Here is a 23,513-nt window from a genome sequence, read left to right on the forward strand (position 1 = left end):
AGAGCCTTCCCTCCCCACCATTCCCAGAAAAGGAGGAAGGGACTGATGGACTCTCTGGGAACCCCCTCCCCTCCCTGCGCCTCGTCATCAAGAGTCAAATTCGAAGAAAAGGTTTAGCAGGGACAGAGAAGCGACCTGTCCCGGAAACCCCTTAAAGCCTGCGGTAAATGCCCCGGGAAACAGGGAGGGCACGAGCTGAAACCTCCAGCTCTTCAATGCTCGGATTCAAAGACCCGGGGGCTGGGAGACCCCCTCCCTCCATCCTGGGAAAGCAAAACTCAGAGAATGGAGGCTTTTGGGAGCTAAAATGGTCCATCTTTTATTCCTCCAAATCTTTAGGGAAAGAAGTCAGAATTTGGGGAGGGGGGAGGAGCCCGAAACCCCAGCCCCCACTTTGGGTCTCCTGCGCCCTCTACTCCAGCTTTCAAACCCTCCAGGGGTGTGTGGCCCCCAGGAGAGTCCTGATCCCCTAGATTCTCCCCCACCCCTCCCAGTAGGCGGGGCTGGAGCGTGTGGGGGGGGGGGGGGTGACTCGTCCTGTTTATAAAAAGCTCGCCAGCTGCGGAGGCGCCGAGAGACCAGAATAACTTAGCGCCTCGAGGCCCAGCCGCCGCCAACCCCGTCCCCAGCCCGCCCCCAGTGCCCTGGGAGTACTGGGACGCCCACCCCCACGTCCCCGCACCGTTTACATTTGGGAAATTTATTTTTTCTTTTTAGGGTAACAGGTTTGCTCCCTCCTCCCCCACTCGGACTATAAAAGTATCACCAATCCACTGCAGAGAAATTGGGAAAATTCAGAAAAACAAAAAATAAAATAAAAAGAAATCCACCTCCCATTCTCCCCGCCCTCCGCGCCCACGCGGCAGTCCGTGCTCTGTGGGGGGCTCCAGGGCAGCTGGTCCAGGCCCTGGCCTGCCTCCCCCTTGGAGGGGAGGAGGTTTTTCGGTTGCTCAGCTCGCTGATCGCCCAAAGGCACGCTTCCTACATGGGTTGCTCTCTCGGAAATACCTCCTGCCTTTTTTCCCCAGGAAGAGAAAAGTGAGCCACGAGAATGTGCAGAAGCTTCTGTCACTGACTTAGTATTTTAAAGTAAAAATAGCCTGGTGCGGCGGCTTACGCCTGTAATCCCACCACTTTGGGAGACCAAGGCGGGAGGATCGCTTGAGCCCAGGAATTGGAAACCAGCCTGAGTAACATAGGGAGGCCCCATCTCTACAAAAAATTTAAAAATTAGCTGGATGTGGTGTCGCGTGCTTGTGGACCCAACTACTCCCGAGGCTGAAGTAGGAGAATCACTTGAGCCCAGGAGGTCGAGGCTGTGGGAAACCGTATCGTGCCACTGCACTCCAGCCTGGACGACAGAGTGAGACCCTGTCTCAAAAAATTAATTACTTAATTTAAATTTAAAAAGAATGCAAGCCCTTGATTGTCCAGAGCAGCGTTGGGCTCTGGAATTAGAAATGGTTGAGCTGGGGGAGGGGCTGCCGGCTTGGGGCATTTTCTTTGTGGCAGGGGAGACAGAGCTGGTGGGAGAATGGGCTAGGCTTCCAGGCCGGCCCCACTCAGAGGAAAGTCCAGAGGCTTCCCCACAGCCCCACCCTATCGTCTACACTAGACAAATAAAAATAAAAATGTGGCCAGGTGCGGTGGCTTATGCCTGTAATACCAGCACTTTGGGAGGCCGAGGCAGGAGGATCACTCCTTGACCTTGAGGTCAGGAGTTGGAGACCAGCCTGGCCAACATAGTGAAACCCCATCTCTGCTAAAAATACAAAAATTAGCCCGGTGTGGTGGTGCCTGTCCCAGGAGGCTGCTCAGGAGGCTCAGTCATGAGAATCGCATGAACCAGGGAGGCGGAGGTTGCAGTGAGCTGAGATCACGCCACCACTGCATGCCAGCCTGTGTGATAGAAGGAGACTCTGTCTCAAGAAAAAAACAAAAAAAGTATCCCAGATATGGGTCCAGGGGCAACTTCTCAGGCAAGAAGACACTAACTTAAAACCCAATGGGGGGCCAGGCGCTGTGGCTCACGCCTGTAATCCCAGCACTTTGGGAGGCCGAGGTGGGTGGATCACCTGAGGTCAGAAGTTCAAGACCAGTCTGGTCAACATGGTGAAACCCCATTTCTACTAAATATTAGCCGGGCATGGTGGCGGTCGCCTGTAATCCCAGCTACTCGGGAGGCTGAGGCAGGAGAATTGCTTGAACCCGGGAGGCAGAGGTTGCAGTGAGCCAAGATTGCGCCATTGTCCTCCAGCCTGGGCAACGAGAGTGAAACTTCGTCTAAAACAAAAACAAAAACAAAAACCCAATGGGTGAGGCTGGGGGCTGAGGGAGAAGCATTCCAGGTAGTGGGAACAGCTTGTTTGAAGGCCCTATGGTGGGACCAGGCTTGCAGTGTGGCCAGAGTAGATGCAGTCAGTAAGGGGAGAGGGACAAATGCCTTTGGCCCAAACTGAAGGGGAACATATGAATATTCATTTATAAGAAATATGAATATTCTAGGGCCGGGTGCAGTGGCTCACGCCTGTAATCCCAGAACTTTGGGAGGCCGAGGCAGGCGGATCATGAGGTCAGGAGTTCAAGACCAGCCTGGCCAACATGGTGAAAACCCCGTTTCTACTAAAAATACAAAAATTAGCTGGGCATGGTGGTGGGCAGCTGTAATCCCAGCTACTCAGGAGACTGAGGCAGGAGAATCATTTGAACCTGGGAGGCGGAGGTTGCAGTGAGCTGAGATCACACCATTGCACTCCCGCCTGGGCAACAAGGCGAGACTCAAAGAAAGAAAGAAAGAGAAAGGGAAAAGAAAAGAAAAGAAAGACAGAGAAAGAAAGAAAAGAAAAGAAAGAAAAAAATATGAATATCTTTTTTTTTTTTTTTTGAGATGGAGTCTCGCTCTGTCACCCAGGCTAGAGTGCAGTGGCCCGATCTCGGCTCACTGCAAGCTCCGCCTCCTGGGTTCAGGCCATTCTCCTGCCTCAGCCTCCCAAGTAGCTGGGACTACAGGCGCCTGCAACCACGCCCGGCTAATTTTTTGTATTTTTAGTAGAGACGGGGTTTCACTGTTAGCCAGGACAGTCTCGATCTCCTGACCTCGTGATCCGCCCACCTCGGCCTCCCAAAGTGCTGGGATTACAGACGTGAGCCACCGCGCCCGGCCAAAAATATGAATATCTTATAACAGATGGAGAAAAAACTGGAGGGAAATAAGTCAACATACTGCAGATAATCTATGGGTGGAGATACAGCAGAATTTTATTTCCTTCTTTATACATTTCCATTATTTCCAAATTTTTTACAGCGAACCTGTTATTACTTTGTAAGCAGACTGGGGGGAAAAATCTTGAAAAAAAAATTCCCTAAATGTCTGCTTTTTAAAAGTCTGGAAGGAAATGCACCAAGTTCGTGAACCCGGATGACTTTTAGTTCTGGCACTGTGGAATTTTATCATTAACTGTGATGAGATGAATTCTGAGTGGTTATAATATTTATGAACGAAGCCAGCTGCTCTGGAAGCCGAGGGCGGCTGTGATGACGCCTGTATCTTGTATAAATATTCAGGCACGCGAAGAGGGAAGCAGAGGGGAGCGATGGATACTGAGGCTTCCGGAGGCGGGGATCGAACCCTAGGCTTGAGCATGGTGCTGCCCAGTCCGCTCGGAGGGCCGACCAGCAGGACGAGCTCTTCCCGGCGAGGTGCGGTAAGTGGGACCACGAGGGCTGGAGGATGCCGCTCCTCCGACCCACCCCCCAACCCCCGACAAGCGCGCCCCGCCGTGTCTCCCACGCCCGCCACCAGGGGGCGCCGCTGGCTAACATTGGGCGCCCAGATGCTTGACTTTGAGCTGGCAAGAGGACCTCTCTGCGCCTCAGTTTCCTCATCAGTGAAATGGCCAGGACACTCAATTTGGTCAATCGAATGTCTTAAGATGTAAAGATTTTATTTAACCCCAGATAAATGCTCAGAACCCCAAATGTCTAGGATATTTCAGGGAGGTCACAGACAACAACCCCCCACACCCAGTCCGAGTTTATCCAAGTACTAGGATCAGGTTACAGAGGGGAAACTGAGGCCCAGAAGGGGCTATGATGGCAAGAAAGCCTCAGGGGCCTCCCTCCCTCTAGGGGGAGTCTGAGGCAGTTTCAGGAATCAGGAGACTTAGAGACCTGCTAGAGAGGGAAAATTGTGTTTTTGTTGCTGTCCTAGGGAAGGAGGAACATGTAGGGGACCCAGCATGGAGTTCTGAGGACAGAGAAGCAGGGGGCTCCTACATCCAGAGACACCGAAGACAGAAAATAAACCGACTTAAAGCAACAATTGGTGCATAGGTTCAATCAGTCTTCAGAGACATGCTGGGCACAGAGCCCCCTCTTTTTGTTGTTGTTGTTGTTGCCCAGGCTGGAGTGCAGTGGTGCGACCTCAGCTCACCGCAACCTCCACCTCCCAGGTTCAAGCGATTCTCCTGCCTCAGCCTCTCAAGTAGCTGGGATTACAGGCGCCTGCCACCATGCCCGGCTAATTTTTTTTTTTTTTTTTTTTTGAGACAGAGTCTTGCTCTGTCACCCAGGCTGGAGTGCAATGGCACGATCTCAGCTTACTGCAAGCCCTGCCTCTTGGGTTCAAGCGATTCTCCTGCCTCAGCCTCCCGAGTAGCTGGGATTACAGGTGCCCACCACCATGCCCAGCTAATTTGTGTATTTTTAGTAGAAATGGGGTTTCACCGTGTTGGCCAGGCTGGTCTTGAACTCCTGACCTCGTGATCCGCCAGCCTTGGCCTCCCAAAGTTCTGGGATTACAGGCGTGAGCCGCCGCGCCCAGCCTCTAATTTTTTGTATATTTAGTAGAGACAGGGTTTCACTATGTTGGCCAGGCTGATCTCAAACTCCTGATCTCAGGCGATCCACCCCCACTCAGCCTCCCAAAGTGCTAGGATTACAGGCATGAGCCACCTGGCCCAGCTTTTTTTTTTTTTTTTTTTTTTTTTGAGACAGTGCTTGCTCTGTCACCCAGGCTGGAGTGCAGTGGCATGATCTTGGCTCACTGCAACCTCCACCTCCTGAGTTCAAGTGATTCTCCTGCCTCAGCCTCCCGAGTAGCTGGGATTACAGGCGCCCGCCACCACGCCCAGCAAATTTTTGTATTTTTAGTAGAGATGGGGTTTCACCATGTTGGCCAAGCTGATCTCGAACTCCTAACCTCAGGTGATCCACCTGCCTCGGCCTCCCAAAGTGCTGGGATTATAGGCATGGGCCACTGTGCTCGGCCTCAGAGCCCCCTCTCTTTCCTTTCCTTCTCTTTTCTTTTTATTTTTAGGCAGGATCTTGCTTTGTTGCCCAGGCTGGAGTGCAGTGATGCAATCATAGCTCTCTTCAGCCTCCAACTCCTGGGCTCAAGCGATCCTCTTTGTCTCAACCTTCTGAGTAGCTAGGACTACAGGTGCACACCACCATGCCTGGCTAATTTTTTTTTTTTTTTTTCAGAGACTGGGTGGGGGGTCTTGCTATGTTGTCCAGGCTGGTCTCAAACTCCTGGGCTTAAGCAGTCCTCCCACCTCAGCCTCCCAAAGTGCTGGGATTACAGGCATAAGCCACCATGCCTTGCCCACTCCCTCTTTTCTGCTCCTCTTCCTGCCTCCTACCGCAGTTTCGGAAACAAAACTGGGTATGAATGAAGCTTTGGTGCTGAAAATTTCCCCATTTACATTTCCATGCTCTTGCAGAGAGCCGCTTGGTAGAGGAAGATGGGGAGATGCCTTTGGGATGGTCTCCTGACTCCCCACCCCTTGTGCAGGGCTACTACAGAGGCATAAAGCTGGCACGAAGTAGATGGGCACTAAATATTTGATAAAGAAGGAAATAATTAAGTGACAGATGTGGCTCAAGAGTGACCACTGGAGAGGGTGGACTAGAGGCTCCAGCAGACGGCACCTCTCCTCACAGGGATAGAAGCCCAGGAGAAAGACACCAAGGGCATTGTAAGAGGCTGCCCCTTAGAGAGCTCTTTTAGGCAAGTCTGGGGTCAGAGTGGACCCCAGCCAGGTGCCTCCAATTAGACCCTGGGAGCCACCTATAACTAAAAGCTTGATTGTCTCCCTCAATGGGTGGGAAAGTGAAGCAGGAGCCACATGGAGCCTCTTCCTGGAAAGTCTGCCTGCCAAGAGCCAAAGGGCTTTACCATCCACTGCCCCTGCAGTTCACGCAGGGCTGGCCCTAAGTCCTCTGGTTGTCGAGGGGTAAGTCCCCAGGGTCTGGGCCGGCTTCAGGGGACAGGAGTTCAGTGTCAGGCAACTCCAAGGCCTCTTTGTCTAAAGCTGTCTCTTCCCCCTCCTCTTCCTCTTCTTCCTCCTCATCCTCTTCCTCTGCCTCCTCCAGAGTCAGTTCAAACTGGAATCTGTCAGGCCCGTCCCGCTTGGGGTTGGTGAGGTCTGAGGGACTTCGGGGGATCTTGCTCTGGTACCACTCTCGATTGTCCTCCAGCGTGTCCAGCAGGTCCTGTGCGTCTGGGTGGACCAGGTCAGCCCAAGTCTCCCACAGTGGGTGGGCGATGTAGTCAATGAAACCCACCTGTGGCGGGGGGTGGGGCAGGTAGGCATTTGGTAAGTCACAGTGAACCCTAGACTCGATCCAGCCTCCAGATCTTTAGCCAAGTTGTTCCCTCTGCCTGGAATGCCGCTTCCCAACTCCTGCTCATCCTTCAAAACCCTTTTCAAATAACTCATTCTCTAGAATGCCTCCCTTAACCCTTCTGGCCTCCTCCAACCCCAACCCTGACCCCACGGGGCTGAATGTACATGTCCCCCAGACTGGAAGCCCCTCCAGGGTCCCGCATGTAACCTAAAACAGACGTTTCCAAACCCCAGAAGTGCATGTCCCTCTCCCTGAAACCCAGAGAGAATGGATCCTAGGTCTAACTCGGCCCAGACAGCACCCTTCGGCCACACTCCCTGGCTAGCCAGCCAGGGCCAAACCAGGGCTCGTGGGGTTGGCTCAGCCCCGCCCTTTTACTTCCTCCCAGTGTCTACCGGCTCAGCCCAGTCCCCTGCCAACCTGGGACTTCTCCACTGAGGCTGTGTGCTTGTCACACATGGGACTGATGTCCAGGCCCGACTCACGCTCGCGGTCTCCCTGCTGGAAGAACTCGGCCATGATGCGGTCCGTCCACTGGCGGTACAGGGGCAGCGGCTTGGTGGGGTTGCTCAGATCAGCACAGTGCACCAGGTTCTGCAAGACCTACAGAGATCGAGGCTTGGGAGGGCACTGGCGGGGCCCAGCCACACCTAGACCTGCCACCTCCACAGACAGGCTTGGTTGCCATGGACACATTCATCTTATAGGTGGGGAAACTGAGGCCTGAGACTTGAAGAAGTGGTTAAGGGACAGGCATGTGACTCTTGCCATTTCTTCAAGTTTGGCATCCAGTCGGCACTTCATAAATGAAGCTAAATGAGAACTGCAAAAATGGAGGCCCTCTCCAATTTTTTTTTTTTTTTTTTTTTAAATGAGATAGGGTCTCACTCAGTGACCCTGGCTGGAGTGCATGGCAAGATCTTGGCTCACTGCATCCTCTGCCTCCCAGGCTCAAATGATCCTCCCACCCCAGCCTCCCGAGTAACTGGAACTATAGGCATGTGCCACCATGCCCGGCTAATTTTTGTATTTTTGTAGAGACGGGCTGTTGCCCAGGCTGGGCTGTAAACCCTGAGCTCAAGTGATCCACCCATCTCGGCCTCTCAAAGTGCTGGGATTACAGGTGTGAGCCACTGAGCCCAGGTTTTTTTTTTTTTTTTTTTTTTTTTAAGAGACAGGGTCTCACTCAGTTGCCCAGGCTGGAGTGCAATGGTGCGATCACAGCTCACTGCAGCCTCTAACCTCTGGCCTCAAGCAATCCTCATACCTTGGCCTCCCAAAGTGCTGGGATTACAGGCATGAGCCACTGCGCCCAGCCTTCACTCTAAATGTGTAAGAAGCCTGGCTAAAATTGTTTTTGTTTGTTTGTTTTGGTTTGGTTTTTTGAGATGGAGTCTTGCTCTGTCACCCAGGCTGGAGTGCAATGGGGCAATTTCGGCTCACTGCAACCTCCACCTCCCGGGTTCAAGCAATTCTCTGCCTCAGCCTCCCGAGTAGCTGAGATTACAGGTGCCCACCACCACACCCAGCTAATTTTTGTATTTTTAGTAGAGACAGGGTTTCACCATCTTGGCCAGGCTGGTCTTGAACTCCTGACCTCGTGATCTGCCCGCCTCGGCCTCCCAAAGTGCTGGAATTACAGGCGTGAGCCACTGCATCCAGCTGCTAAAGTTGTTTTTAAAGTAAAACCGGCTGGGCGCGGTGGCTCATGCCTGTAATCCCAGCACTTTGGGAGGCCGAGGTGGGCGCATCTCAATCTCATGGAGATTGAGACCATGGTGAAACCCCGTCTCTACTAAAAATACAAAAAAAATTAGCTGGGCGCGGTGCCGGGCACCTGTAGTCCCAGCTACTCGGGAGGCTGAGGCAGGAGGATGGCGTGAACCTGGGAGGCAGAGCTTGCAGTGAGCCAAGATGGCGCCACTGCACTCCAGCCTGGGCGACAGAGTGAGACTCTGTCTCAATAAATAAATAAATAAATAAGTAAATAAATAATAAAGTAAAACCAAAATTTAAAAAGGAAGCCCCAGGGCCCATCCAGCTACACACCTGGATTCGGTCGGAATAGTTGTCCAGGAGGAGGACACCGAGGCTTGTCACTTTCTTGGTCTCCACCATGGTCTTGAGGTCGGCCAGGAGGTTCATGTGTTTGGACATGTCTGTGGCCAGCACCTGGGGGCAGGCAAGGGAAGGTGACAGGCACGAGGACCCTGCCCACCCCGACCCTCACTCCCAACTCCCAGATGCCACTCTGGCTCAGACTCAGCCCTCTGGGCCTCAGCATACTCATCTGTGAAATGGAAGGATGCAACTGCATTCACTGCAAACTCTGCTCAAAAGAGGGGCTCAGTCAGGGGCCCCTATTGGGAGGTTGTTTGGGTTGGCCATGAATTCCACATGTGTGACAGGGTGTAGGGGGGAGGTGATCAAACCTGTGCACCTGGGACTTGTCAGACAGAGTCTCCCACAGTGGGTGGGCAATGTAGTCAGTGAAACCCACCTGTGGGGTGGGTGGGGCAGGAAGGCATTCGTTGAGTCACAGCAAACCCTAGAACCAATCCAGCCTCCAGATCTTTAGCCACGTTGTTCCCTCTGCCTGGAATGCCGCTTCCCAACTCCTACTCATCCTTCAAAGCCCTTTTCAAATAACCCATCCTCAGGCCGGGCGCGGTGGCTCACGTCTGTAATGCCAGCACTTTGGGAGGCCGAGGCAGGCGGATCACGAGGTCAGGAGATCGAGACCATCCTGGCTAACATGGTGAAAACCCCTCTCTACTAAAAATACAAAAAGTTAGCCAGGCATGGCGGTGGGCACCGGTAGTCCCAGCTACTCGGAAGGCCGAGGCAGGAGAATGGCATGAACCCGGGAGGCGGAGCTTGCAGTGAGCCGAGATCGTGCCACTGCACTCCAGCCTGGGCGACAGAGCAAGACTCCGTCTCAAAAAAAAAATAATAATAATAACCCATCCTCTAGGATGCCTCTGTTGACCCTTCTGGCCTCCTCCAACCCCAACTGTGACCCCACAGGGCTGGTTAGGGGCTAAGGTGACTTGTGCCTGAGGACGGTGGGGAGGATGAGTTCTGTGCAAAGGGGCTGGAAGAGTTGGGTACATGGGAGGGACCTAAAAGCGGTGGCTGTGGCTGGAAGAAGTGAGCTCAAGAGAAAGGGAGGCAAGATTGAGGAGACCGAGGGCCTCCGGCAGCTGGGGGAGCTTGTCCAGAGGCTATGGGAGCCACAGGGGAGTTTGCAGCTCACTGTGGGGAGGGATGTGACTTCATACCCCTCAAACTTCCATGTAGCCACCATGTGCCCTGGAGGGCTATTTCTAGGCACAGATGTTTAAAAACCAGATTAACCCAGCCGGGCACTGTGGTTCACACCTGTAATCCCAACACTTTGGGAGGCAGAGGTGGGTGGATTACGAGAGGTCAGAAGTTCAAGACCAGCATGGCCAACATGGTGAAACCCCATCTCCACTAAAAATACAAAAAATTAGCCGGGTGTGGTGGTGGGCGCCTGTAATCCCAGCTACTCAGAGGCTGAAGCAGGAGAATCGCTTGAACCCAGGAGGCAGAGGTTGCAGTGAGCCAGGATCACACCATTGCATTCCAGCCTGAGCGACAGAGCAAGACTCCATTTCAAAAAAAAAAAAAACTTAACCCACCCGTGTGGACTCAGCCCAGCCAGGAGTGACTCAGATGTGGTTCACAGGCTTCTCTGAGAATCAGACAAAAGTCTCAAAACTTCTCCTCAAATCTCTCATCTGTCCCAAATGCTGTCTCCCCACCCTGTGGGTACCCACCACTCAAGACCTCAACTCCACCTCACCAAACGTTTAGCTCTTTCTCACTCCAAGCCTTGGCTTTCTCTAAGCCCTCCCTCCCATGGGGTTCCCTCTGCTGAGAACACAGCCTTCCTCATTTTGCACACCCTGGCTTCAATGTTCCCTCTCCAGGAAGCCCTTTCTGACCTCTTTGGCTGGTCTGGGTTCCGAAAGCACCTTGAACCTTCCTCCTCACAGCTCTGCCTGCAGGTCCCTAGTCAAGGGTTAGAATTTCATAACAGCCGGAACTGTCTTTGCACAGATCAAGCACACAATAGGTGCTCAATAAATGCTTAAGTGAATGAATGAGGCACAAGACCCCAAAACTTACTGATGTGCCCCTACCTAAAAAAGAAAAAAAAAATCAAATGGATAGATGTGCATAATTTTTTTTTTTTTTTTTTTTGAGACGGAGTCTTGCTCTGTTGCCAGGCTGGAATGCAGTGTGCGATCTCCGCTCACTGCAATCTCCGCCTCCCGGGTTCAAATGATTCTCCTGACTCAGCCTCCCGAGTAGCTGGGACTACAGGTGCATGCCACCACACCCAGCTAATTTTTGTATTTTTAGTAGAGACAGGGTTTCACCATGTTGGCCAGGATGGTCTTGATCTCTTGACCTCATGATCCGCCTGCCTCGGCCTCCCAAAATGTTGGGATTACAGGCCTGAGCCACCATGACCGGCTGCTTAATTTTTTGTCTTTCTTTTTTTTGAGACAGAGTCTCACTCTGTTGCTGAGGCTGGAGTGCCGTGGTGCAATCTCCACTCACTGCCACCTCCACCTCCTGGGTTCAAGCGATTCTCCTGCCTCAGCCTCCCAAGTAGCTGGGATCACAGGTGCCCGCCACCAGGCCCGGCTAATTTTTGTATTTTTAGTAAATACAGGGGTTTCACCATGTTGATCAGGCTGGTCTCAAACTCTTGACCTCAAGTGATCCGCCCGCCTCAGCCCCCCAAAGTGCTGGGATTACAGGCGTGAGCCACCATGCCCAGCCCAGATGTGCTTAATTTAAGGCTTAGCAAAAGTTGCACCTGAGACCCCAGAAACGGTTTTCACATCGCCTGTGTACAGCCAGAATCTGCTGGGCCCACCAGAGGGCCTGGGGTTTGGGCAGTCACTGGCCCCAATTTTTTTTTTTTTTTGAGATGGAGTCTCACTCTGTTGCTGAGACTGGAGTGCAGTGGCGCGATCTCTGCTCACTAGCTCACTTCAGCCTCCACCTCCAGGGTTCTAGCAATTCTCCTACCTCAGTCTCCCGAGTAGCTGGGATGACAGGTATGCACCACCACACCCATCTAATTTTTGTATTTTTAGTAGAGATGAGGTTTCACCATGTTGGTCAGGCTGGTCTCGAACTCCTGACCTCAGGTGATCCGCCCACCTCTGCTTCCCAAAGTGTTAGGATTACAGGCATGAGCCACCGCCCCTGGCCCCACTGTTCCGTTTCACAGATGAGGAAGCTCAGACAGAGTGAGGACATGCCTGGGTCTGGATGAACCGCCGGCCATGCCAATATCACCCCACCTTGCTGTCTGCAGATGAGAAGGATGCCCCGCTCCCCTCTGCCCCTCCCGCCCCGCTTACTGCCCTGGCCTTACCATGTCAATGACCATCCTGCGCAGACTCAGTCGCTGCTTGGCACTGAGGTTCTGGAAGATATTGCAGTTCTCTGCCTGCAGCAGTTTGAAGCCTACAGCCAGGTGGTGGTTCTCCAGCACCGAGGCGTCGTTGTACATAAGCGCCAGCTCTGAGTCTGTGAGGGTATGGGACTGAGAGCCCCAAGATCCACCCACCCCACCCACTCTACCCAAAAGCAGCTTTTGGAAATCCTTAGCAAACTCCTACCCATGCATTGAAGGCCCAACTCTAGCATGCCCTCCTGTAAGAAACCGTCCAGGTCCCTGGCCCTTCCCTGACTGCAGGGCTAGGGGTGTCTGTGTTTGGCTCTGCCTACCCAAGACTGGGAAGGCTCCTCACGGACCCACTATGGCCAGAGACAGTGAGTACTCAGTAATGTTTTTTTTTTTTTCTTTTTTAGAGACAGGGTCTTGCTGTCACCCAGGCTGGAGCGCAGTGGTGCAATCACGGCTCCCTGCAGCCTCAACCTCCTGGCCTCAAGTGATCCTCCCATCTCAGCCTCCTGAGTAGTTGGGATTACAAGTGTGTGCCACCACACTTGGCTAATTTTTGTTATTTTTTGAGAGACAGGGTCTCACAGTCTTGCCCAGGCTGGTCTCAAACTCCTGGCTTCAAGCAATCCTCCCACCTCGGCCTCCCACAGTGTTGGGATTACAGGTGTGAGCCATGGCGCCCAGTCTCTCAGTGCTGGTTAAATAAACAACTGCGTCTTTGTCTTATTGGACTCTAGGTCCTTTGAGCGAGGGGCCTCCACTCTCACCCCCAGCACTCCAGGGCTTGTACACAAAAGGTGCCCAATAATTGCCTGTCAACTGAGTTTTTCAGATTCCTCATAGGATCCTAAACTTTAAGATCTTGGTGGAACTGGCCGGGCGTGGTGGCTCGTGCCTGTAATCCCAGCACTTTGGGAGGCTGAGGCAGGCAGATCGCTTGAGGCCAGGAGTTTGAGACCAGCCTGGGCAACATAGTGAAACCCTGTCTCTACGAAAAATACAAAAATTAGCCAGGCATGGTAGTGTGCACCTGTAATCCCAGCTACTCAGGAGGCTGAGGCTAGAGAATCGCTTGAACCTGGGAGGTAGAGGTTGCAGTGAGCCGAAATCGTGCCACTGTACTCCAGCCTGGGTGACAGAGCAAGATCCTGTCTTTAAAAATAAATAAATAAAGGTCTTGGTGGAACCAGATCAGCTCTGCCACAGCTCATTATTCTGTCATTTATTGGCACCTACTGTGTACCCAGACCTGCTCCAAGACCCTGAAGGGAGGGAAAACTGTCGCAGTCATTTCATAGACAGGGAGACTGGGCTCAGGGCAGATGGGAACCCCCTGAGATCACCTGGTGGACAGGGTGGAGGCAGGGTCCGCCTCCCCTCCTGCACCCACTTCCCACTCCTACTTACTGGTGTTAATCAGAAACTGGTTGGAGACCCCAGGATGGTCCACATCATGGATGGCACTTGCAAAGAGGGCAGCCAGGATTTCCAAGTCTGTGAACACAGCCTGAGCAGGCAGAGGGCACAGGCGGTGAGGGGCTGGTTCTCTGGGCCCTGCACCCCCACGCCTGCCTGCAGTTGTGGCGCCATACCTGGAGGGCGGGCGTAGCCAGCAGCACATGCGTGGACTGGGCCACGTCGGCGGCATGTAGGCTGTTGTGATAGGCTACACTGGCGTGGTAGTGACCCTCCAGCATCAGCAGGTAGGTGGCCAGTGTGTCTGCTGGGATCTGGAATGTCTTCAGCAGGTCCCGCTCCTGGTCCATCACAGATCCTGGCTCAGGGCCTTGGCCTTGGGGCTGTAGCACACGCTGTTCCTACCCCTCTCTTCTGAACTCCTATCCATGCCTCAAGCTCCTGCTCCTCTGAGATGCCCTCTCTGCTCTCCTGAACTCCTCCACTCTGTGTTATTTGGTGGTCCATCCCTGACCCTACAGGACTGGGGGTGTCTGTGTCCAGCTCTTCTCTCCAGATTTCTCTCCTCTTCAGGGCCAGGGGCCGGGCCAGGGCTGAGGCTTCTGGACAACGAACTGTTCATCTGAGTGAACTCCTATTCATCCTTCAATACCCTGCTCAAATTATCCCCTTCAGAAATGTCAGGGAGGATTTGAAAAATGAGTGTCCCTGAGGTCTGTGGTAGGAAGCGGTGAAGGAAACCCCAGGAGTTTTTCCTTGGAAGCCAAGGGCAGGGTAGGTACCTGAAAAATGCTGAATATGATAGCTGTGAGGGGCCGGTTCCCACTTAGCTCCGCCACCTTGAACACATCAAGTCCCCACTTGTTGGTGTCTTCTAGCTCCTAAGATGTGAAGAACTGAAGCTTAATTAACCCCACCCCAACTTCCCCAGACTCTAGAGCCTCCATCCTCCCACCCCAGGTTCCACAGTGAGCCCCAACTGCCCAGCATATAGGTGGGCAAACAGGCCCAAGATAGGGCATCCAGACAGAGCCAGGGACCAAACCTTGATCTTGGCATTGTGGTTGGGGACCCACCTTGGCCAGCTGCTCCTCCTGGTCAGTCTGGACCCCAAAGCGTGGGACAGTGGCTGAGGAGAGGCTGGCACTCTGGCAGAGCCCACGTAGGCCACTGATCCGGGACATGGGCTGTGGGGCCTCCTCAGCTGTCACCTTGGGCAGCTCCACCTCAGTCTGCTGGTCTGTGGATGGGCCAGGGTGAGGCTCAGAGAAGCCGATTTCACCTGCTGGGGCCTGGCCTCAGGACCTGAACTTTGCCAAACCCCAGGATCAACCTATTTCCCTTTCTACAGGAACCAAAGTAAGTTCGGAGTAAAGACCCTGTCGGCCGGACGCGGTAGCTCGCGCCTGTAATCCCAGTGCTTTGGGAGGTCGAGGTGGGCGGATCGAGACCAGTCTGAGCAACATGGTGAAACCCCATCGCTACTAAAAATACAAAAATTAGCCAGGTATGGTGGCGGGCACCTGTAACCCCAGCTACTCGGGAGGCTGAGGCAGAAGAATTGCTTGAACCCAGGAGGCGGAGGTTGCACAGTGGCTGAGATTGCACCACTGCACTCCCGCCTGGGCAACAAAGTGAAACTGCATCAAAAAAAAAAAAGATCCTGTCTTGCCTGTAGCTACCTACCCCTCTCCTCTGTTCACAGCTGATCTCAGTAAACCCTTCTGCTAGGCTTGGCCCCTGGGTGCCTGGGGCTCAGCATTTTCCCCCAAACAGCCTAGTGTCCTTTCCATCTCCCAAGCTGGAGTCTGGTTCCCTCCATCTCCTCCTAGGCAAATTTCTACTCATGCTTCAAAACCCTAGCTTTAATGTCCCCTGCTCCTGGAAGTTCCCCTTGTTCCTCCCTCTGATCCAGCCCTGACTCATGGGGCTGAAGGTGTCTGTGTCTGGCTGTATCTCCCCCAGACTGAGGTCTATCATAGAAATCTTTCTTTCTCTTGTTTCTTAGTACTCCTATAATATCGTCCAGGCAGTGACTCAACAAAGCTCACCCAGGAAGGTCCGGGAGATGTACTGGGACACCTGGTTCCCAGAGCGGCTGGTTTCGGACAGGTGGGTCAACTCCCGGTTCAGGATCCGCTTGAACTGGGGCGGAGGGAAGGTGAAGACCGTGATGATGGGGCACCGTGGGCGGAGGCAGGTGAGCTCAGCGATCTGCACCACCTCACCTTGTTGGAGGCCATCTCCCCCACCGAGTGCCGGGTCTGCAGCGTCTCCAACTGATCCAGGCACCAGTCCAGCTCGTCTAGCGTCTCCAATGCCAGCTTCTGCCCCGTGTCCTCTGGGAGCCGAGGCAGTCAGGGGCCTGCCCAACCCCCGCTCAGGGACCCCATGCCTCTCACGCCTTCGTCTCTGCATCTGGACCCTGAAACTGTTCCCACGGGGGCCACCCAGGACTCCTGGACCCCAGTTCCAGATGTGTCCCCCGAGTGCCTGTGTGACCATGAGATCTCTGGGCCTCAGCCTCCTCATCTGTAATATGAGTGTGGTGGGGTCCATCCCCGAGGGCGTTATTGTTTCTTTTTGCAGGGGCGGGGCTACAATTAGCCCCAGTCTAAGGGGCTCATGGAATGGGGAGATCACTATGGAAAGGAAGCTCCCAGCTGTCCTCAGCGGGGGAGGGAAGGAACAGGTACTTTACCTGCAGGCGGAGGGGGCTGATTGCTGGATGAAGGGTTTCCGACGGGTCCCTGCCTGCGGTACAGCAGCCTCAGGCGTGGCTGCTCCGCCCATCTCGCCCCGCCCCCAAGTCCACCAGGCCCCGCCCCTCAAACCCACCTGGAGGCTCCGGAGCCCCAGCCTCAATTTGCAGCCCGCTTTCCGCCAGGCCCCGCCCCGCCCCTCCCACCTTGTCTCTGCCGGCCCCGCCCCTGCCCCGCCCCGCCCTCTACCTACTTGGCTGCTCCTAGGCATTGCAGGCGGGCAAGGGCCGCCACGTTGCTCCGAACGGTCCGCAGACTGGCCAGGACCTGTTGGGAGGAGGTGGTAGGCGATGGGAAGGAGAGGCCGGATCCGGAGGGGGGTCAGGGCAGGGAGGGCGGGGGACACCCACCTGGGCAAAGGGCGTCACAATCATGTCCTCTCCATGTCTGCGAGGAGACGGGCCATCAGGGAGAGCTCTCTCCCATCTTCCAGCTTTTACCCACACCATATGCCCTCAGCTGAGGGGGTCCTGCTCTCAGGACTTCTCCTCCAGGCGCCTTCTTAGTCCCTGGGGTCCCCTCATGCAACTCTCCCTGAAACCCAGCACAGCCCCTCCAACCATTCGCTCACTTTATCGGCATCTCATAAATGGGGAAACTGAGTCCCAGGGGCAAGTAGGTATTTCCCTTTTCATTATGCCCACTAGGAAGCTCAAATCAAAGTATTTCTTCATTTGCCACTAACTGGCCTTAATGTGGTTTTTTTTTGGAGGCAGAGTCTTGCTCTTTCTCCCAGGCTGGAGTGCGGTGGTGCCATCTCGGCTCACTGCAACCTCTGCCTCCTGGGTTCAAGCGATTCTCGTGCCTCAGCCTCCTGAGTAGCTGGGACTACAGGCGTGAGCCACCACACCTGGCTAATTTTTGTATTTTTTAGGTGTGACAGGGTTTCACCATGTTGGCCAGGCTGGTCCTGAACACCTGACCTCAGGTGATCCGCCCACCGTGGCCTCCCAAAGTGTTGGGATTACAGGCGTGAGCCACTGTGCCCAGCCAACCTTAATGTTTTTGGATTACCACCCCTACCCCAGCAAAAGGCCAAGTTCTCTACACACTTGATTGAATAAATGAGCTGTCTGGCAAACTCCTACTTAAACTTCAAAACCTTCCTTAAATGGCTATTTGAAGGAGCTTGCTGAATAGAGGAACAAAGGAAGGAGGGAGGGTAGAGGCGGTGTCATCCCACCAGCCCCAGACTCACAGGTCGCTGGCCACAGAGGAGTTCCGAGACATGGCCTTGGGCGAGAGTTCATAGTCGCTATCTGAGCGGTACAGGAAGGACTCGCGCCGCTGGCTGTGCGGGACTGGAGCCTGCATAACCCGGCCCAGGCCAGGGCTGGACTGAGGGTCCAGGGCCCTCCTCCCGCACGAGAGCCCATTTTCCAGGTCAAAGCTGAAAGGAGAGAAGGCATGGTCAGAGACGAGGGTCATGACAACTGGGTGCCGGGTCGTGGCCACCTTGCCTGGTGCGTCCTCCCTGGGGCTGCTTGGCAGTCAGGCAAGTGTGGTTTCCAGCCTTTTCACCTGCCCCTAGCTACACCCTCAGGAACCCTGTACCCCTCACACTTTGGTCTTTGAGTCTACCCTGGACTCCAGGACCTCAGTTCCAGATCTTCCTCAAAGTGGCTGTGTGGCCATGGACAGGTACTGACTTTCTCTGGACTTCAACCACCCTGTTTCTTTTATTTTTTTTCTCTTTTTTTCTTTCTCGTTCTTTCTTTCTCTCTCTCTCGCTGTACCTTTCTTTCTTTTCTTTCTTTTTTTTTTTTTTTCTGACAGGGCCCCACTTTGTCACCCAGGCTGCAGTGCAGTGGTGTGATCCTAGCTCACTGCAGCCTCAATCTCCTAAGCTCAAGCATCCTCCAGCCTCAGCCTCCTGAGTAGCTGAGACTACAGGAGCATGCCCCAACACTCGGCTATTTTTTAAATTTTTTGTAGAGACCAGGTCTCACTATTTTGCCCAGGCTGGTCTTGAACTCCTGGCCTCAAACAATCCTCCCACCTCCGCCTCCCGAAGTGCTGGGATTACAGGAGTGAGCCACCACACCCGGCCTCCCCGTTTCTTTTTTTTCTGTTTTTTGGGGTTTTTTTGAGATGAAATATCGCTCTGTTGCCTGCACTGGAGTGCAGTTGTCCACGCTGGAGTGCAGTGGGGGCACGATCTCGGCTCACTGCAACCTCCACCTCCTGGGTTCAAGCAATTTTCTTGCCTCAGCCTCCCAAGTAGCTGGGATTACAGGTGCGCACCACCACGCCCGGCTAATTTTTTTTTCTTTTTTTTTTGAGACAGAGTGTCACTCTTGTTGCCCAAGCTGGAGTGCAATGGCATAATCTTAGCTCACTGCAACCTCTACCTCCTGGGTTCAAGCGATTCTCCTGCCTCAGCCTCCCGAGGAGCTGGGATTACAGGCGTGTGCCACCACGCCCAGCTAATTTTATATTTTTAGTAGAGACGGGGTTTCTCCATGTCGGTCAGGCTGGTCTGGGATTCCCGACCTCAGGTGATCCGCCCGCCTTGGCCTCCCAAAGTGCTGGGATTACAGGCTTGAGCCACTGTGCCCGGCCAAATTTTTGTATTTTTACTAGAGATGGGGTTTCACCGTGTTGGCCAGGCTGCTCTTGAACTCCTGACCTCGTGATCTGCCCGCCTCGGCCTACCAAAGTACTGGGATTACAGGCATGAGCCACCGTACCCGGCCTCCCCTGTTTCTAACATGTGCTTGATGTAGCCCATCCCTGAGAGCTCTTTGAGGGGGTTACAACCGAACATCCAAAGACTGCGACTGGATGACCATATTGCAAAGGGACAAACTGAGATCTAGCTCACATGGTGGACACGTGGACTGGAAACAGCTTCTTGGGCTCTTCTACCTGGAGGAGGCCGGGGTTCTGCCTAGCTCCTGCGTGCGCCTTAGTCTAGAGAGACCCCACTCCCAGCCACCTTGACCACACCCTTGGCTACCTGCCACGCCCCCAGCGTTCCAGGCTCCACCCTCAGCCCATAAGGCTCCAGCCCACGGCCGTCGACCACGCCCCCAGCTAGGCGGGTCCTGCTGTAGGCTCCCCCACTCCTCCACTTCATCTTCACCCTGAACGTTCCGCCTGTTCTCTTCCACCTCCGGGTCTTTGCACAGACCGTGCTCTCTGCCCGGAGCAGCCTCCTCCCTCTCCACACTACCTGTCCCGTTCTACCCTCAAACCCTGTCTTTCCTTCTGGCCACACCCTCTTGCCCCTCCTCTTTGGGGTCAGAGGTCACAGAAAGGGCGTAGGGCAAGAACTGGGGCGCTAGAGAAGGCGGTGACCTGGAGGTGGGGTTTTCAAGAAGGGCAGGCGGAAGCGGCACCGACAGGAAGACAACGGGGACCGCCCGAGACTCGCTCCTGGCCGAGGGCCAGTGTCCGGCTGGTCCCAGCCATGACTTTTGGGTCAAAGGTCATCGTATCCCCGTCCACGAGCTGGGTTGGCACCCCCGCGTAGGCTCAGATCTGGGTAGAGGTGGGGGATTTGGCAGCATTCGGTCCAAGTATGACCGGGTCTGAGTTGGGTTTGATCACGTCGAATTGGACTTGGTCTCGAAGAGTTCGTTCGATGAGTTCGGGAGAATTCGGCTACGTCCGATTGAGCTCGGGAGAGTTCGGATAAGTTCGAGCTTGCTCGCCTAAGTCCGGTTACGCTCGGTCTGCTTCGAACAAGTCCGGGTGACGCTCGGGCCGGGTCGGGCATGTTCGGTCACGTCCGGCTACACGGGGGCTAGTTCGGGCATCTCCGACTAAGACCGGCCGCGCTCGGCCTGTTCCGTCCGACTCCAGCGGGTTTAGCAGCACCGGGATGAACCCCATGGCCAGCCGAGGGGGCGGGGCTTCTTAACCCTTCCTTGGCCAGTCTGGGGTGCGCCGTGGGCGCTGTGGCGCAATGGGAGACGCTCTTAGGGGCGGACTGGAGGCGGCGGATAACCCAGATCTGCCCCTCGAGGGGGAGGCATGCGGATCGCGACCCCCTACCCCTCTCTCAGCTCTCCCCAAGGGTTCCAGAAAAGCTCGTCTATGGACAAATAGGGAAACTGAGGCCAGGAGCGGCCACAGGGCGTGCAAATCCGGATCCTGGGCGCGGAGGGTTAAGAGCTGGGCCCGGGTTTTCTTGGGGCGGGGGAGGCTGTTTTTCTTTCTGCTCTAAACTTAGCCGGGAGCGGCGGGGTCAGGCTGTGGTTCCATGACGCGGGCGGTGCGGGGGTAGGGCCCCCCGGCTGTGGGAACAGCGCGGCTGCCCATTGGCCAGGGGGGTAAACTGAGCCAGGGAGACTCGGACTTGGGTTCGGGTCCGGCCTGCGCGGGGCCCGCCCTCGTTCATCCTCACTTCTGAGTACCCGCGACGCGCCCTCGACGTCCCTGCGCTCTCTCTAGCGCCTTCAAAAGGGAACGTGCTTCACTAGTGTTTGGTGCCCCGAGGTCGCTCTCCAGGACACGGAACCCCCACTCTCCCACTCCCTGGTTGAAATGGAACCACCAGGAACCACGGTCATACCTTCTCCCTCCAACCCCAGCTATGACCTTGCAGAGGGACCTCCCCTCTCAGCCTTTGGGTACCAAACTTACCAAGTGGGTGCCAATTCGGCGCGGACCAAGCGCAGGATGCCAGCCACAGTCGGCGCCCACAAGCGCCACTCCAAACCCCAGCCTTGCCCCCATCCCTCCCCACGAGGTCACAGTCGTTTCTGGAAAGGCAGGGATTCGAACCCAGAGGGGTGGACCGAGTGCTTAGAGGATGCAGCGCAAGCAGCTGCCGGGCGCAGGCGCGCGCTCAGCCTGGGACTCCCGCACGCCCTGCCTCGAAAACCCCCTCAATTCAGGTCTTCCTCCGTGGACACCCAGAGTTCATTGTGAGGCCCCCAGGGCATCTCTTTGCTGGCACTGGGACAGGATGCTGGTGGGAGGGGGCACCAAGGGGAGGAGTGCCCCTTCCCCCTCTTCCCACTGCCAGGACGCACAGCCTGCCTGCCCCAGGCCGGCGAGGGTCAGGAGGAGACGTGAGCCTCAGCCCGTCCCACTCTGGGCCTCACAGCTGGAAGGAGACAGACGGCTGGTCCCCTGGGCCTATATCCAGGCGGCGGGTGGAGACAGGCAGAGACAGAGAGAGACAGAGTCACCAACTGCGAGACAAAAGTAGGGTAGGGTAGGGTAGAGGGAGAGAGATACAGAGAAAGCGAGGGAGAGGCAGAGCGTCCATGCCCTGACTCTGGCCCCGGCCCCAGCTGTCCCTGCCCTTGTCCCTGTCCCTGCCCTTCCCACCTCCACACCGGGCGTCCCGGTGACCCCGCCAGGCCCTCTGTCCAGCCTCACCACAGCGGATGGGCCACCGTGAAGCGCCGCTGCAGGCGGATGCTCTGATTCACCAAAAGCTTCCTGAAGAGCCCGGGGGAGCCGCGCGGGGATCCCCGAGGGGAGCCGGGTCCCGGGACCGGGGCGGGCGCGGGGGGGCCCTGCATCGCCAGGACTGCGTGGAGGCTGGACCGAGCGCCGGCTGCGCGGGACCTTTTCTGGACAGCTGCGGGGGCGGGGCCCAGCGGGGAGGGGGCAAAGGGCGCATCGGCCCCGCCTCGCGGCCGGCGGCTCCCTGACGACCCCCGGGACAAACGGGGAAACTGAGGCACAGAGTCAGACGCAACTCTCTGCTCCTTTCTTTTTTTTTTTTTTTTTTTTTTGAGACAGGATCTCGCTGTGTTGCCCAGGCTGGAGTTCAGTGGCACAGTCCTAGCTCATTGCAGCCTCAACCTCCTGGGCTCAAGGGATCCTCCTACCTCAGCCTCCCGAGTAGCCGGGACTACAGATGCACACCACCACGCCCGGGCTAATGTATTTTCTGGAGAGATGGGGGGGGGGGTCTCCTTATGTTGCCCAGGCTGGCCTCGAACTCCCGGACTCAAGTGATCCTCCTGCCTCAGCCTCGCAAAGTGCTGGGATTATAGGTGTGAGCCATTGCGCCTGGCCCAACTGCACTTCTTTAGGGGGCTGCCCCTAAGATCTCAGAGCCTGGATCTTACTCAGCCTTCCTCTGTACGCCCCTGGTTAGTGCAGCTTGCTGGGCCAATAACTGCTAAAAAGTGTAGAATGAGGGAGTCAGAAAGCAAGGTGCCCAGAGAAACAGCTGTCCTGCCTTCCATTATTGAGGGCATCACCGAGGTATAGAGTTTGCCAATGTCCGATCCCACGCAATGTTTCTAATCCTCCTCCGCCCATTTTCCAGATGGAGAAACTGAGGCCCAGCACCACCAAACAGCGCACCAGAAACTACAAACCCTTAATCCTTTGCCAAGTGGGGAAACTGAGGCTTCCATGGAAGCGGTCATGGTCATGGGTCTTTGTTGCAGAAAGCGAGACCCAAACTCAGGTCCCCGTCTCCCAGCACCCCTCCACGCGAGTCCCCACGTGATCCCCCACCTGCTCTGACATTCCCCAGGCCCTGTCTCTGGATGCCTTCACCTCTCCTGCTGTCTCCTCCTAGACAAACATCCGCACATCACCTCTGCCAAGTCTTCTGTCCTGCGAAGCCTCAGCCGCCCACCCCTGCCCTCTGAGGGACCTCACTGTCCCAGGACTGGGGGGGGCCTCTGGTGTCTGGGAGGATTCCCAGAGTCTGTACCAGGTGCTCTACCCTTGGAATGCTGGAGTCAGGCTGGCCTTGTTCCACTTTACAGAAAAGGAAACCAAGGCTTAGCATGTGTCACACAAGGAGGAGGGACCTAGAAACAGCCATGTCACAGGCAGAGGCCCAGGGGACCTCCCAGCAACTGAGGCCTGATCGTGCCCCTTGCTGGGCCTTCCCCCCCGGGGTGGCTGCCTCAGTCTTGGTGTCCCCAGACATGGTACCCATGTTTCTGGCAGTCCTGGAGAAGCCCGTTGATCAGGGATCCCATAGGAGATCCTGAGGCAACCATGCTATGGCCAGATACATGAGAGTCTCCCCATTCTACAGATGAGAAAACAGTGGCTCAGAGGAGGAGTCACACAGCCCAGAAAGACAGAGAGCCTCAGGTATCTGGCCAGGAAGCCCCCCTAACCCCCGCAGTCTTGCAACCAGACACCTGGTGGGAACCAGACCTCGCTGTCCCCAAGACAAAAATACCATCGTTGTCTGCTGGGGCCAGACCTAATTATAGCCATCCCTAGGGGACACAGGCTGCTAGGATTGGCCTTGTGGGGACACTGGAGCCAAGGTCTCAGCAGTCTTGACACCACCTCCCCGCCACTGTGAGAGA

The 23,513-nt window shown here is 55.4% G+C and overlaps 1 protein-coding gene across 3 annotated transcripts; it reads right to left on the reverse strand.

Annotated features, from left to right (window-relative positions):
• Positions 1-3,755: 3,755 nt before the first annotated feature.
• PDE4C (phosphodiesterase 4C) lies at positions 3,756-21,766 on the reverse strand. 3 transcript variants are annotated; one of them, XM_063719368.1, is made up of 16 exons: positions 21,598-21,678; positions 20,854-21,407; positions 17,462-17,653; positions 16,614-16,650; positions 16,457-16,530; positions 16,203-16,255; positions 15,730-15,842; positions 15,553-15,646; positions 14,578-14,741; positions 14,284-14,382; positions 13,678-13,842; positions 13,493-13,592; positions 12,053-12,207; positions 8,680-8,802; positions 7,051-7,233; positions 3,756-6,567 (listed from the first exon to the last, which is right to left on the reverse strand). In XM_063719368.1, exons 3-16 carry the CDS (start codon positions 17,575-17,577, stop codon positions 6,214-6,216), a joined length of 1,830 nt encoding a protein of 609 aa, XP_063575438.1. In that variant the 5' UTR covers positions 17,578-17,653; positions 20,854-21,407; positions 21,598-21,678; the 3' UTR covers positions 3,756-6,213. The 3 variants fall into 3 exon arrangements, with proteins under 3 accessions (XP_063575438.1, XP_009251252.2, XP_054395900.2); XM_009252977.4 differs by lacking the exon at positions 20,854-21,407 and having other exon boundaries at positions 21,598-21,766; XM_054539925.2 differs by lacking the exon at positions 21,598-21,678 and having other exon boundaries at positions 20,854-21,517.
• Positions 21,767-23,513: the final 1,747 nt, after the last annotated feature.

The sequence above is a fragment of the Pongo abelii genome, chromosome 20 (assembly GCF_028885655.2).
Source record: "Pongo abelii isolate AG06213 chromosome 20, NHGRI_mPonAbe1-v2.0_pri, whole genome shotgun sequence".
Taxonomy (NCBI): Eukaryota; Metazoa; Chordata; class Mammalia; order Primates; family Hominidae; genus Pongo; species Pongo abelii.

Excerpts from the sequence above, each read along its gene's own strand:
- PDE4C (XM_009252977.4), bottom strand. The coding sequence starts at position 21,743 with ATGCAGGGCCCCCCCGCGCCCGCCCCGGTCCCGGGACCCGGCTCCCCT. Across the intron at positions 17,654-21,597 it reads ACGGTGGCCCATCCGCTGTG|CTTTGACCTGGAAAATGGGC; the intron begins GTGAGGCTGGAC and ends CTCTCCTTTCAG. Across the intron at positions 13,843-14,283 it reads TCATATTCAGCATTTTTCAG|GAGCGGGACCTGCTGAAGAC; the intron begins GTACCTACCCTG and ends GTGATGGACCAG.